The following is a 13,287-nucleotide window of genomic DNA, read 5'->3' on the forward strand; positions in this document are numbered from 1 at the left end:
AAAACTAAGTTGTCTACAGCACTGACCAAAATGACAAATATGCTTACCTGGCTTCGAGCCTGTGGTTGTGTCCTATAGCAACGCATTATGTTCTGGAAGGATTTGTCTTCATTTGTGACCTGGAAAGATAATGAAGAGTGGTTAACAACTCTGCCCAGGCCCTTTTCAATAAAAAAATTCTTTTTTGCCTCACAGTGGTTAATACCTTTGCCATCACATAAATAGCACACATTAATAGCTGGTCTAGATGTCTATCCATCATAAGCTCAGGACACTGCACAACAGAGAATTCAAAGCAGGTCCAGATTTTTTTCCTTAACTCATCAGAAATCTCTAGCTTAGTACAGAGATCCCGGAGACGAACACTTGCTAAATGGTAAACCTGTTGGAAAGGCAAAGCAATTTTAATTTAGTTTTTTTTTATAACTTGTGCTCCTAAAAGTGCCCACATTATTACAGTGCTGGGGTGACTGCAAAAGAAAGAGTACCTTTCGAAAGAAGAGGGATAAGGAGCTTGTTTTCCTGGGTCTGATGCTGGTTAAAGGTTGGTTCTGTCTCTGCTGTTGTCCAGTGGAGGAAATCTGTTGATTAGCCACCTGACTTGGGACCTGCAAGGCTGTTCCTGTCACTTGCTGAGAGCCCAAGGTCCCAGCCAGGGCCTGGGCACTGAGGGGCTGAATGGAGCCAGTCATAGCTTGAGTCTGACTGCTAACACTGACCTGGACTGGGAAGAATTGTGATCCCTCCATTTTCATTGGCAATACCTACAGTTTGTTATAGAGAAATTGGGAGAAAATAAAAACCTGAAAAATCACCACATAATAGATTTCAATGTAAGCTTCTTTTTCACTCCAGCCCTTGGTTCTTCAACTTCATGCAGACATAACTTAGCACGCACCCACCACCATCTAACCTTGTACTGGGATTGTCACGGTTTGCCCGTTGTTGGCTGTTACAGTGGCAGTTGCCATAGTGACCAATGTCTGTCCAGGGACTGGAGTGACAGACACAGACTCCGCTGTTACATTTTGCAATGGCACTGGGTTGACAAGGGACTGTGGGGAAACCCGCACAGGTGCCCCACTGTCCGAGGCACCATCATTCTCCACAAAAAGCCTCCTCCGGGTAGTGCTGGTTGTTGGGGAACTGTATCTGTCATATAATGTGGTAGGAGATGTTGTCAAGCCTGAGGGCAAATAACACATTTTTAAAAACCATTTCACTTCTGGAGACAAGTGAACACTGTTATGCACAAGGTCAATGATAGCTAAGCTCTGAAAGGGAGATCTGTTGAAAGCAAAATAATATGGAAACTGAGCCATAATTAGCAACTTTTGACCCCAGGGCAAGCAGCATGAAACATATTCCAGGCAAATTCAGTTGTAGGAGGTGTGAGCCTACTGGGCTGGCTCACCTGGGAGTGCTACCTGGTGGTAGCTTCCTACTTTAATTCTTCTAGGAAACAAGGGGCTAAACGGCTATGGAAGAGAGATTAAACTTATTCTGCTTGAGCCCAGAAGACCGAACTAGGAACAATGGTGGCAAAACAACGCAAACAGACAAGCTGAGGTTTGATGTCAGGAAGAGCCTTTGAGTGCTCTAAAATTGGACCAATGAGAGGCTTTGGGGGGCAGTGGGTATGTCCTCCTGCCTGGAGGCCTATGAGCAGAAGCTCGTGACTTTGTGTCACGGATGTTACAGAGAGGATTCTCTAGTAGGACTAGGGTCACTTCCAACTAGTGAAACTCTGAGAGTCTGCAGGTGCTGCCAGTCCCCTCTAAATTAGTACTTTGGGGAAAACCCTGATCACCCTATTATAATAAGTTACAGCTCAAGGTGGAAATCAGATTTTCCAATTATTTTCCATTTTTGTTTCTTTCATCCATACATATAAAGTTCCCAACACCACCACTAAACTCTGTCTGAAATGAGTTTCTCCTCCATCTGAACCAAATTTACTGGCTGAACCCAATCATATTTGGCATTCTGCACAAATGGCTAAGGTTTCCAAAAATAAACTGTCCCAACCTCAGTGGTTAACTATATAGGAATTTCTTTTAGGAAACATTAGGAAGATATAAGCAGGGGTATCAACAGGAGCTAGGCTTGAGCCTACTATTGATTTTCATCAATATCGATTGACAGACTAGAGAACAAGATTATTAAGTTTACAGCTGGACACAAAGCTGAAAGGTCAGAAAGACAGGATCAGAATTCAATCCCTTAGGTAAAATGGAACCTTGGTTCACTAGGTCAGTGTGGGAGAGCCACCTTGGGAAGAAAAAAACAAATTGTACATACATTTAATGATGGAAAAAGGAGTGGCTATGTGTAAGACCAGCAGAAATGTGGAGGAATCAAGTGGGTAATAAGGTTTAACCATGACAGGGAATGTATGAATCCTCTCTCAAAAGGTGATTACAGACTTTAAAAAATGATTATCAACAAACACTTACTGTGTATCTACTATGTACAGAACGCAAAAGAGTGAAGACCTTGTTCCTGTTCTCCAGAGATGATCTGGACTTTACATACAGGAGCACTTGATAAAAAAAGTGAAATTAATCCTAGAACCAGAACTGGTCAAGTCACAAAAAGTCACGGAATTGGACATAAAACAGACTAACAAAGATAGTAATATGGCATAACAATTATAAGCACAACAAATTTCCCTCAGATGGCAGCCTGGATTTGTATTTCTACGCCTTCAGATATTGCTATTTTCCAACAGTTGCACTGATGAGGTAATTCATATCTAGTAAGAGGTCAGAAAGATCTCAGACTGCCTAATTCAGTGAAACATACACATTTAAGCTTCACTGTTCTATCTTTTCTTCCACCACAGTTAGTTTTCTTTTAAGTCACACACAATAATACGTGTCTCCAAGGACATAATCTAAATCATATGTGCTCTCCACTATGAGTAGTGCATTTTTTCATGCTTAGTTTTATTTGCTCCCCAAGTCTGGCCTACAGGTACATATGAAGTTCTAATGTTTACATTTGAAAGCTGGTATAAGTCTCAATTTTGAGCTCCTGTGAGTTTTAACTTACTTCTTCCCAGCCCTCCACTTTCAGCACGAACTTCATTAACCCTTCTTGGAGTCAAAGGGGAGCCCGTCACACTAATTCGATCTGCCCGTTCCAGGTTCTGAGGTGGCATAACCTAAAGAGAATTATTTATGTAGGATGCACAAATACAATTATGAGAAAAAAGAAAACAAACAAGTTGATGGTTTATCTAGTTGCTGCTTGTGAGACTTATATGCTATCTCTGCTGCCTTTTACAATCTCATTGCTGAATACCTTCACAGGGGTGGGGAACCTGCAGCCTTCAAGGCTACATGTGGCCCTCTAGTTCCTCAAAGGTGGCTCTCTAGGTCCTCAAGTATGGCCCTCTGACTGAATCCAAACTTCACAGAACAAATCCCCTTAATAAAAGAATTTGTGCTGTAAAACTTGCACAAGTCAAAAGGCCGCACGCAAGGACCTAGAAGGCCACATGTGGTCTCAAGGCTGGAGGTTCCCCATCCCTGTTCTAAGACTTAAAATACCTGCCAGCCTTAGGTTCAGACACTGATTAATACAAGGGACAGTCGATATGACAGATGAGTTTAAGCATATCTTCCAAAAGATTTTATTTCAGAACTGCACAAAAATACTTCCAACTTTCCATAAACTATGAATACTATATATTCATACATAGCAGTAATGTACATATTATAAGCCAATAATGTTCATGGGAAAACATTTCCCTTACAACCTTTTCTTACCTTAAGTCAGTATTAAAATTTAAATTCACACTCAATAACATTTGGATACCTGGGTTTTAACATTTAACTCTGCCACAGTTGCATTCTCTAAACTGAAGACACTCATAAATACTTTTTTAAAGAGACTCTATCAATAGAATAACCAATGAGGTAGATGGAAATCTTTCTACTTCCTGAAAAATGGAACTGCGATTTTATCATCATCTCTTTTCTGCAAAAAGATGCCAAAACAAAAATTTCAAACCTCTTCACAGGTAGGAACTTTGTTTTCATTATCTCTAATCCTGTCCCAAAGTGGGGACTCCAGCTTCCAGGCCATGTGGTCTAGGATCTGTTCTTCAATATGATTGAGGTGCTTCACCACTTCTCTACAGAGGCCATCTTCTGCTCTAATAAATACCTCTATCACCTGTCATACAGAAACAGACCTTGCTTCATTTAGGTTGCAGAACAAATTATTCATAACATTACAGCTATAAAATTATGACCAAAACTTGGGTTATATCCATGCCCTGACAAAAATGTTGGTACAGTTAATCAAAACCATGAAAGAAGCAACTAACAGACACAAAATTTCATCCACGGTTATCTGGTGTTACAGTGTTCAAGAAAACTTTGGCCTTTTGTTCAGAAAGATACCTACATCTCTCATATTCAGTTTTCACAAAATACAATGGAAGGCTGCCATGACATAACAGACTGTGACTGGTTTGCTTATCTCCTTTGTCCTCTTAGTTCAACACATTTATAAGAATTCAAATTTTTTATTTGAGTGAAGTGAATAGCAACCAAATGAAGGGATTTCCCTTAATTATTTTCTAAATGTAAAACTGTGAACATAGTTCTGTAATAAATACTATTTTATTCCTTTTCTGCTCCTCCAGATGGAAATCTAGAAATCATTAAGTATCAAATAAAAGGAGAAGAAATGTATTGAAATATTAATATGCAACTAGATGACTTGGGGGTGGCTAGGTGACGCAGTGGATACAGTGCCAGATCTGAGTCATGAAGACTCATCTTCCTGAGTTCAAATCCAGCTGCAGACACTTACTAGCTGTGTGACCCTGGGCAAGTCACTTAACCCTGTTTGCCTCACTTCCTTATCTGTAAAATGAGCTGGAGAAAGAAATGACAAACCACTCCAGTATTTTTGCCAAGAAAATCTCAAATGGGATCGTGAAGTCACACACAACTGAAATGACTAAACAACAAAAGATAACTTAATAAGAACTTAAGTTAAATCGGCTGGTTCCTTTTGAAGTCATATGTGGATTAATCCTCCATCAAATATAAGTATTGAGTATTTAAAATACCTTATAAAAATGATAAAGTGGTACATCAAAGATTTCTGCAATAAAAGGGAAATTCCCTGGAGGCTTGTAAGAGAAAGTGATGACCTCAAGACAACAGGCTAAGAGTGATCTGTGGAAAGCATCCTGTTCCAGTATGCCCTGTAAAATATAGTCATTAAGTTACAGAAACATTAGACTATTACAAAAAGACAGCATTTTCACAGTGAATTAAAAATACTGAAGGCATCAATCAATCTTCTCCTGTTTAGTCAAAAGAATGAGAATGTATTTTTTTCCAAGAAAGTTATCAGAGAGTCAACTTTCACTATAGCCATTTTGGAAACAAAGGTATTAGAGATAACTTATGGGTAAGGAAGGTACTTGTCTTCTATTAAAGCTATACTTCTCTAATGTTTTATTGTGATATAATGGTTATTTTGGATAAACATTATGCCAACAGTGCACAAGCACTAGCAGATCTTACCAAACTGGAAGGACTATAAATAAAAGCACAGTGAAGAATTGTTTGTGTATGTGTGTAATCAAAAGATTGGCTCAGCTAAGTTTAAAAGAGTTTATTACTATAAAAGTTGGCCACCGACTTGGACCTAGATGGCTACTGAATCACTTTCCAACTCTCAAATTCTGTTTGATTCTGTATGTGTGACTTTCTACTAAGATAATGTCTATCTCTATTAATAGGGAGTATATCCACACCAATAAAATCTTAGAACCCTAGACTGTATGTGAACTTACATAATCAATCTCTCTAAAAGAGAAAAAAATATTAATATATGGTATCTAGGAATTGGATGTTGCCCACCCTTACTTTATTTTTAAAATTTAGAAAACAAAATGTTAATCCTTTCGTTTAGCAATACACCAATATATTAACTCATGTCCTAAAAAGTAAATATTTAGAATTAGAAATGAACTCAATTTGTTTTCTTAGGAAAGAAACAGCTTAGGAAAAATTCTTACATTGGCTACTAGTTTGGTATGTTTAATTATTTAAATATAAATATACAGCTTGCTGCCATAATTTATTAAATATGCTACTGTATATTAAAGAGGATGGAATCCTTAAAAGGATTCTTTTATCTTTAAGGATCTTCAATGCTTAATTCACTACTTCTATAAAGCTTAAATGAAATCTCACAAGTTCATTACTTATTCAAGTAAACAACGAAATCTGGAAGGTTTGAAAGGTAATGCCCCTAACCCAAAACAATTTTAAAATTACAATTTCCTGATGGCCATGATGGGAAACCTTTAAACTACATCCAAACAGATAGAGATTTGTATGGAACTGACGTTATGATGTCAAAATTTAGACAATAAACATGTTTTACCCTTTAGCTTCTCCTGCACATACTGTTACGCCATTTTCTTTATAGTGATCACTGATCACATTAAGTAGGGCCTTTTAATATTAGGGTGATTGAGGAACAGTCAGAATAATGTCATCCACAGATATGAATGTCTACAGGACTTCATTATAAGAGATTCTTCCATTTGGACCATGAAAACGGCATCTTCCATGGCTACAGTAAAAACAGATATCCTTGTTTTGTTTTATTCCTCACTTGTTTCATTCCTTACAATGTACAGTCATGTAGCAAGAGTGAGAGATGATATAGGCACAGCCTGAATGCTGCCCTGACAGCCATAAGACATAAAGACCTATAGGAAGGCTTCCACAACATTGGGCAGATCCCTTATGAAAGACTTAAGGGAGAAAAGAGATAAGAACAGCACAATTTGAGAACCACAGACAGACTGTGATGTGCAGAGAGAGTACCCATAAGGATGAGATCAGAGGTCCACTGAATTGTGATTTGTATGGAAGATATGCTAAGGCCAATGGCTCATGTTTCCCCAGATGCCTGTTAAATTCCCTCTACAGATTTTTTCCCCCTGTATTATTTTTCAGGCAACAATGAATGTTTTGATGCAATAATATTTGACCATGTTTATCTCAACCTTGGTTATTTTACTTACAGATAAATCTATGTCTCCCAGTCTTTTCTGTTCCTGATCAATGACTGATTCCAATACCTTATAGTAAAGTATTTCTGCATAACGAAAATGTTTGCTGGCAATTTCTATAGGAAAAGAAAAAGAAAAAGAAAAATTAAAAACACCTAAAGAATGTGTCCAGAAATGGTATGGCTCCACAAAAATCAAAATCAAAACAAAACTGCAGATCTCAGATATCTGTGTTTTAACCAATAATAAATCTCTGAATAAGCTCGGTAATATTACTCTTTTACAGTTGTAAAATGAAATTTATTTTAATGAAGAACTTTAAACCATAATACCATTCAATTAAGATAACAAAGTTTGTGTCTGTTAAACTGAAATCTATTTTGGGGGTGACAAGGAAGAGGAGACTGTCTTTTTATAAGACATATTATAATCTGATTAATCACTTATAATACTACCCAAACCTTGCATAACATTCTAACACAAAACAGCTACATCTAGTATCCTTATGTTAAGCAATCACTATTCTACCACTTAATTTCCTTTCCTCAAAATATTACAAAGGAATTTAAAAAAATACTTAAGATCCAGTATGATGAGGGTTTGAAGCTGACACACATTTTGAGAAAGGCCTGCCATTAGGATAACAGAGAAACTAAGCCAGTTAGAAGCAAATAGTATATTCCATCCCACAGCCTGAAGCAAATGTTACTGTGTCACCAATCTCTTGGCCACATTTCTGATTCATCAGATAAGGGCCACATTTAAACTCAACTTCAAAGAACAGTGCAACATAGCTGATGCTAAACCATACCTTTAGCACAACTGCTAAAATCGCTATCTGTCTGGGAGTGCTGACAATATATTTCATACATTTCTTTCAATCTGTTAGCAATAGATTGAGATGGATCCCTGGTACATGCCCTAGAAAAGAATGAACATAGGATCTAATTTAAATGTTTTGGCTAGTCACAAAGTCACAGACTGATCAAAGTTCTTTCTTTTGCTAATATACATTTAAAGTAATAAGAAATACTTAATACAAAAACTACAGAATACCCTTATGTCACATCTAAGTTATATATAAAAACTGTAGGAAAGAGATGAAGGAGTTGTAACCTGTGTTACGGGCTAATAGAACTTGCCAATGTGACACACACCACTGAGGATCAGGCTGGAGTCATAGACTTTGAGCTAGAAGGGATATCAGAAATTATCTAATTCAACTCTTTCATTTTCCAGTGGTGGGCAGGGCAATCATAGAGGGTAAGTGACTTTTCTACCAAGGCCAGGATCTGACCTTACGTGGTCTGATTCTACGTCCCAAGCTCTTTCCTCTGTATCATGCAACCTCTTGCCATACTCACTTCTTTTTTTCCTTTCCCTCCTTTATTTCTCCAATTTCCTCTCCTTTTAAGCTTTCTGCCTGCCTTTGCCTTATGTCCACTATCAGCACCCATGGGCAATGCTGAGTCTTGATGGTAACAATCTTATGTAATTATAATTGGTGGCAATTATTGAAATAATAAGCCCCAGGGGAGGGTCTTAACAATGAGATACCTCCTGCCAAACTGGAACTGGGTTCCTATACCAACCTAAATTGTAGTATCATGGGATTCTTGAGTTGTACAGGAGCTCAGCTGTCATTTAGCTTTGTTTTACAGAAACAGAAACTCAGCCCCAGAAAGTGAAATGGCTTGTCCAAGGTGACACAGAGAATTAGTGGCAGGGCTGGAGCTAAAACTTAGTTCTTGGGACTCTACGTCCTATTCCAGTTCTCATTCCTCTCTCCCACGCTACACTGGTCCCTGGAATAATGTCGCACACACGCACACACACACACACACACACACACACACACACACACACTCACTATCTATTTATCTATCTACACGTATATATGTATATATGTATGTGTGTATTTAACAAATTGACATTTTTAAAATGTGTACTATGCACAAGAAGCTGTGCTAGGTACTTGGGATACAAAGGTAAGAGAAAATACAAACACTGCTAATTTTCTCCTGATTTTTACACATGAGAATTACCACTTCTACCTGCTTATTCACATATTACCCACCCTTTATGTGGAACTATCCCTAAAATCTCTTGCTTGCCCTGATAGAGCTTCCTCTCTTCTGAACTCCCACAACACTTGTATCACATAATTTGGCACTCAATTACGTACTGTGTTGTATCAACTCAATTGTTTTAGTCTTATCTTTTCAACTCCTATTTATACTTCTGTACCTATCAAAGTAGGGTAGCTAAGTGGTACAGGAGATAGAACACTGCGCCTGAAGTAAGGAAGAACTGAGTTCAAATCTGGCCTCAGACACTTACTGGCTGTGTGACCCTGGGCAAGTCACTTAACCCTGGTTGCCTCAGTTTCTTCATCTATAAAATGAGCTACCAAGAAAACCTCAAAAGGGTTCACAAAGAGTCAGACACAACTGAAAATGACTAAACAACAACAAACCTATCAAAGTGACTCATAGTTCAGAGCAGGTTCTCAATAAATACTTTTACATTCATCAAGGTAAACAAAATACTGTATTTTCCTGGTCACTTTAAACATATATTCAATTTTAATGGCCTGGTATCAATGATTCAAACTAACCTCAGAACTTGTTCTAATTTCTCACTTGGTGAATTTTTGAGGCCTGCCAACATGGTGTGAAGACGACTCAAGCTGTGAGTAGCTATGGAAACAGGGGTCACATAAGGGTTGTTCTCCTTAACGTATCTGCGGCCAGTAAGTGGAGTTGAGATCCTAAATGCTTTAGACTAAAAGAAAATGAAAATCAAATAAAAAATGTTATTTGAGGTCAGAAAAAAACACACTTCTCACAATTCTCACAATTGGGAACACTAGGCCAAGGATAAGACTTTAATAGAACATTATTCAGAACTGTTACTCATGATTAAACATATCTTTTTGTTTATGAACAATACTGACAAGAATTATTGTCTGTATAAATGTGACTTTAGTCTGCTTTTCTCTCACCTAAATGAGACTGTCTCCTGAAAAATCAAGCCTCCTCCCCAAAACTAAATCCAAAAGGCAAAAATGAGTTATCCTTAATGACATTACCAACAATCTTGTAAACACTGTCCTCACTTCTAATAACCAAAATTTTAAGACTTATTCTACCTGCTCTAAGAATGCCTCAAAGATTTAAAAAAAAAAAAGGAAAAAGGACCTATTTGTCCAAGGGTATTTATAGCAGCTCTTTTTGTGATGGCTAAGAATTGGAAATTGAGGGGATAGTCAGCAATTGGAGAATGAATGAACAAGCTGTGGTATATGATTGTTAATGGAATACTATTGTGCTATAAGTAATGATGAGCGGGAGGATTTCAGAAAAACCGAGAAAGACTTATACAAACTGATGAAAAATGAAGTGAGCAGAACCAGGAAAACATCACACACAGTAACAGCAATATACTGTATGATGAACTGTATGATGAATGTCTTCAGCTATTTTCAGCAATACAATGATCCAAGACAATCCCAAAGAACTCATGATGAAAAATGCTACCTGCCTCCAATGATGGAGTCTGTATATAGATCTAAACATACAATTTTTCTTTTCCTTCCTTATTTGAGTTTTCTTCCATAAAATGACTGATATGGATATATGTTTCACATGATTGCAAGTATAACTTATTTCAAATTGTTTACTATTTCAGGGAGGGGGAAGGGGGAAGGACAAAGAAGTAGGGAATCTGGACCTCAAAATTAAAAAAAAAAGAATGTTAAAAACTATTTTTACATGTAATTGGGGGAAAAAATAAAATATTATTTTAAAAAATGCCTCAGAGGCTACAAACAGTTTGCCAAAATCTGATGCTCAAACAAAATCAGTAACTCAGCAAAATCTCACCTGCTCTATAAAATCTGCTTTAAAGAGAAGGAAAAAAACAGAACAAAACACCAAAACACTGAATGACTGTTTGCTAAAGAAAGGAACTCAATGGAGACTACTCCTTTTCCAGAAGTCTCTTCTGTTCCTATGTAATCTGTTGTTTAAATACTATAGTTAAACAATCCTACTTTATCTCAGTTTCTCAATGAAGTTAATTCTTTTAAAATTCAAAGAAATAAAAGTGGAAAAATCTTCACTGCAATAAAGGGTAACCTCAATATTTTGTGGTATAAATGGAATACTTCTGAAAAAGAGCTGAATTGGTGTCAAAGGATATAAGCATTAAAATAAATTTTTAATAGAAATATCCTTCATAATAACTCAGAAATCAAAGGTATAAATGTAAGTTGTGTGATGTCCTTAAAAGAATACTTTCCTTTAATTTTATACTGTCATATTTTCCTGATTATTGCTATCAAGTGAGACTTACATAAAACAGAAAGATATATTCTCTTGTGGAAGATGTCCTCCAGATGTCCATGTTTGAAGATGAGACTTTTTGCTGACTACATTAAAATCTAGGATTTTCGCAGGACCTCCTCAATGAGATCTATGAACACTCAAAAAAATATTAGCCTAACAATCCTTTCAGGAAAGAAAAAAGATGACAAATGCCCATTGTCCAGACCAGATGGTATGAAGGGGCAAAATGGGCTGGGCCCAGAGAAGCTGAGGAAAAAATGGCATTTGTAATCTGGCAATTTGCTCTATACTTTCAATGACCCTTGACACAAAAACTCATCTTTTTAACACTGATATTCTATGATTATGAAACAAAGAATGCTCTTTAATTTCCAATTAAAATACTTAAAGTTCAGCCTCCGACACATAACACTTCCTAGCTGTGTGACCCTGGGCAAGCCACTTAACCCCATTGCCTAACCAAAAAAAAAAAAAGTTAAAGTTGTTGGTAAACCTAAGGCAGAACAAAGGTGCATAGCAGGCCTAAATATGCTGCTATACGTGAGATAGTAAGTTCAAAGACCTGGAAGGGACCTCAGAGGTCATCTAGTCCAGCCCTCTAATTTTAAGCCCAAAGTCGCACAACCAATTAAGGGGGAGTTGAATCTAGGTTTTCTCATTCTAAATGCAGCATTATTTTCTTTTGTAACACTGACATACAAGAAGTAGCATAAAAGGTATAACTGAGGAAATGTATGACTGAAAAAAATGAAAAAAAAAAACAAGAGCAAGGGATAATAGATGTACAAGTACTATATTGTGATGCAAGTCTTGCACTTAATGAAGACCTGGAAGGAAGTTTCCAGTACAATGTGTACATTCTCTATGAAGGGCCTATGGAAGGAAGGCCATAGATAAGAATCACAACATGAGAAGGCACAGATGAGCTATGATTTGCATTGATGAAAGGGTGTTACCCACATCACAGATCCCCTGAAGCATTACAATGTATTTTCCTATGTATTAAATGTACTTGATTCTAGAAACAGCTTTTAAAAATACCCAATCACATATTCACAGGGTAAATTGCCCAGGTTTTGTAATATTCAGCAAATAGATAATAATTAATTACATTGAGAAGAAATAAAACTATGTGTGTTCTGTGAGTTTAGTAGAAACAATAAACACATGAAAAATAAGCAGCGCCAATGACTATTCTGCTCCAAATAAATTCATATCATAAGTCTAGTGAAAAAAAAAAAGTCAGACCATCTGGGAACAATAGGTTCAAAAGGCTGTTCCTCCAAAATTAATCTGGCTAAGAATTTCACCCTACACTGACAAAGTCAGATGTGATTTCTGACTCTGACACACATGGATGCTATGTTGAGAATTTAGCTATTCATTTCAGACTAGAGCGACAGACCACCAAAGAGATGTGGCCAAATAATCCCACAATGGCTGAGGAAAGAACTCTAAGTGTAATAACTTACAGTGCTTCCTGCTGGTGATTCTCAGAGATGACCCAGGGCTTGCTGGTAGTACAGTGTAAGTTTCTTCCACACACTAATATCTTTATACTGAACAGGCTTCAGACAGCCCAGATAGAAAAATAAAAGGCATGTTCACAATTTTAAAACAGCAGTTTGTTTTTCTCTTCTCACCAATGAAAAGTCATAAACTATTTCTGAGTCTGTTATTTTTAACAGCTTGAGCCTGCTCATTCACAGGCATTCACCCATGAAATTATCCATGCTGCCTTTGGCTGAACTTTCCTTAGAAATCTCATATTCTCTTTTGTGCATAAAGCACCATGAAGGAAGTTGAAAATCTCTTGATTTACTTCAGATATCCTGTGTGTCTGCTTCAACTAATACCACATGATTAGTTTTCAAAAAACAC

The 13,287-nt window shown here is 37.1% G+C and overlaps 1 protein-coding gene across 1 annotated transcript in view; it reads right to left on the reverse strand.

Annotated features, from left to right (window-relative positions):
• Positions 1 to 13,287, reverse strand: part of RBL2 (RB transcriptional corepressor like 2) — a 42,529-nt gene that overhangs the window by 8,593 nt on the left and 20,649 nt on the right. The window contains 11 exon segments of the mRNA XM_020985182.2: positions 48 to 119; positions 206 to 382; positions 489 to 734; positions 736 to 764; positions 914 to 1,186; positions 3,055 to 3,166; positions 4,018 to 4,182; positions 5,090 to 5,227; positions 7,070 to 7,173; positions 7,869 to 7,978; positions 9,675 to 9,841. Coding sequence (XP_020840841.1) covers positions 48 to 119; positions 206 to 382; positions 489 to 734; positions 736 to 764; positions 914 to 1,186; positions 3,055 to 3,166; positions 4,018 to 4,182; positions 5,090 to 5,227; positions 7,070 to 7,173; positions 7,869 to 7,978; positions 9,675 to 9,841 — 1,593 coding nt within the window.

This window comes from Phascolarctos cinereus, unplaced genomic scaffold (genome assembly GCF_003287225.1).
Source record: "Phascolarctos cinereus isolate Bilbo 61053 unplaced genomic scaffold, phaCin_HiC Scaffold_2;HRSCAF=192, whole genome shotgun sequence".
In the NCBI taxonomy this organism is placed as follows: domain Eukaryota; kingdom Metazoa; phylum Chordata; class Mammalia; order Diprotodontia; family Phascolarctidae; genus Phascolarctos; species Phascolarctos cinereus.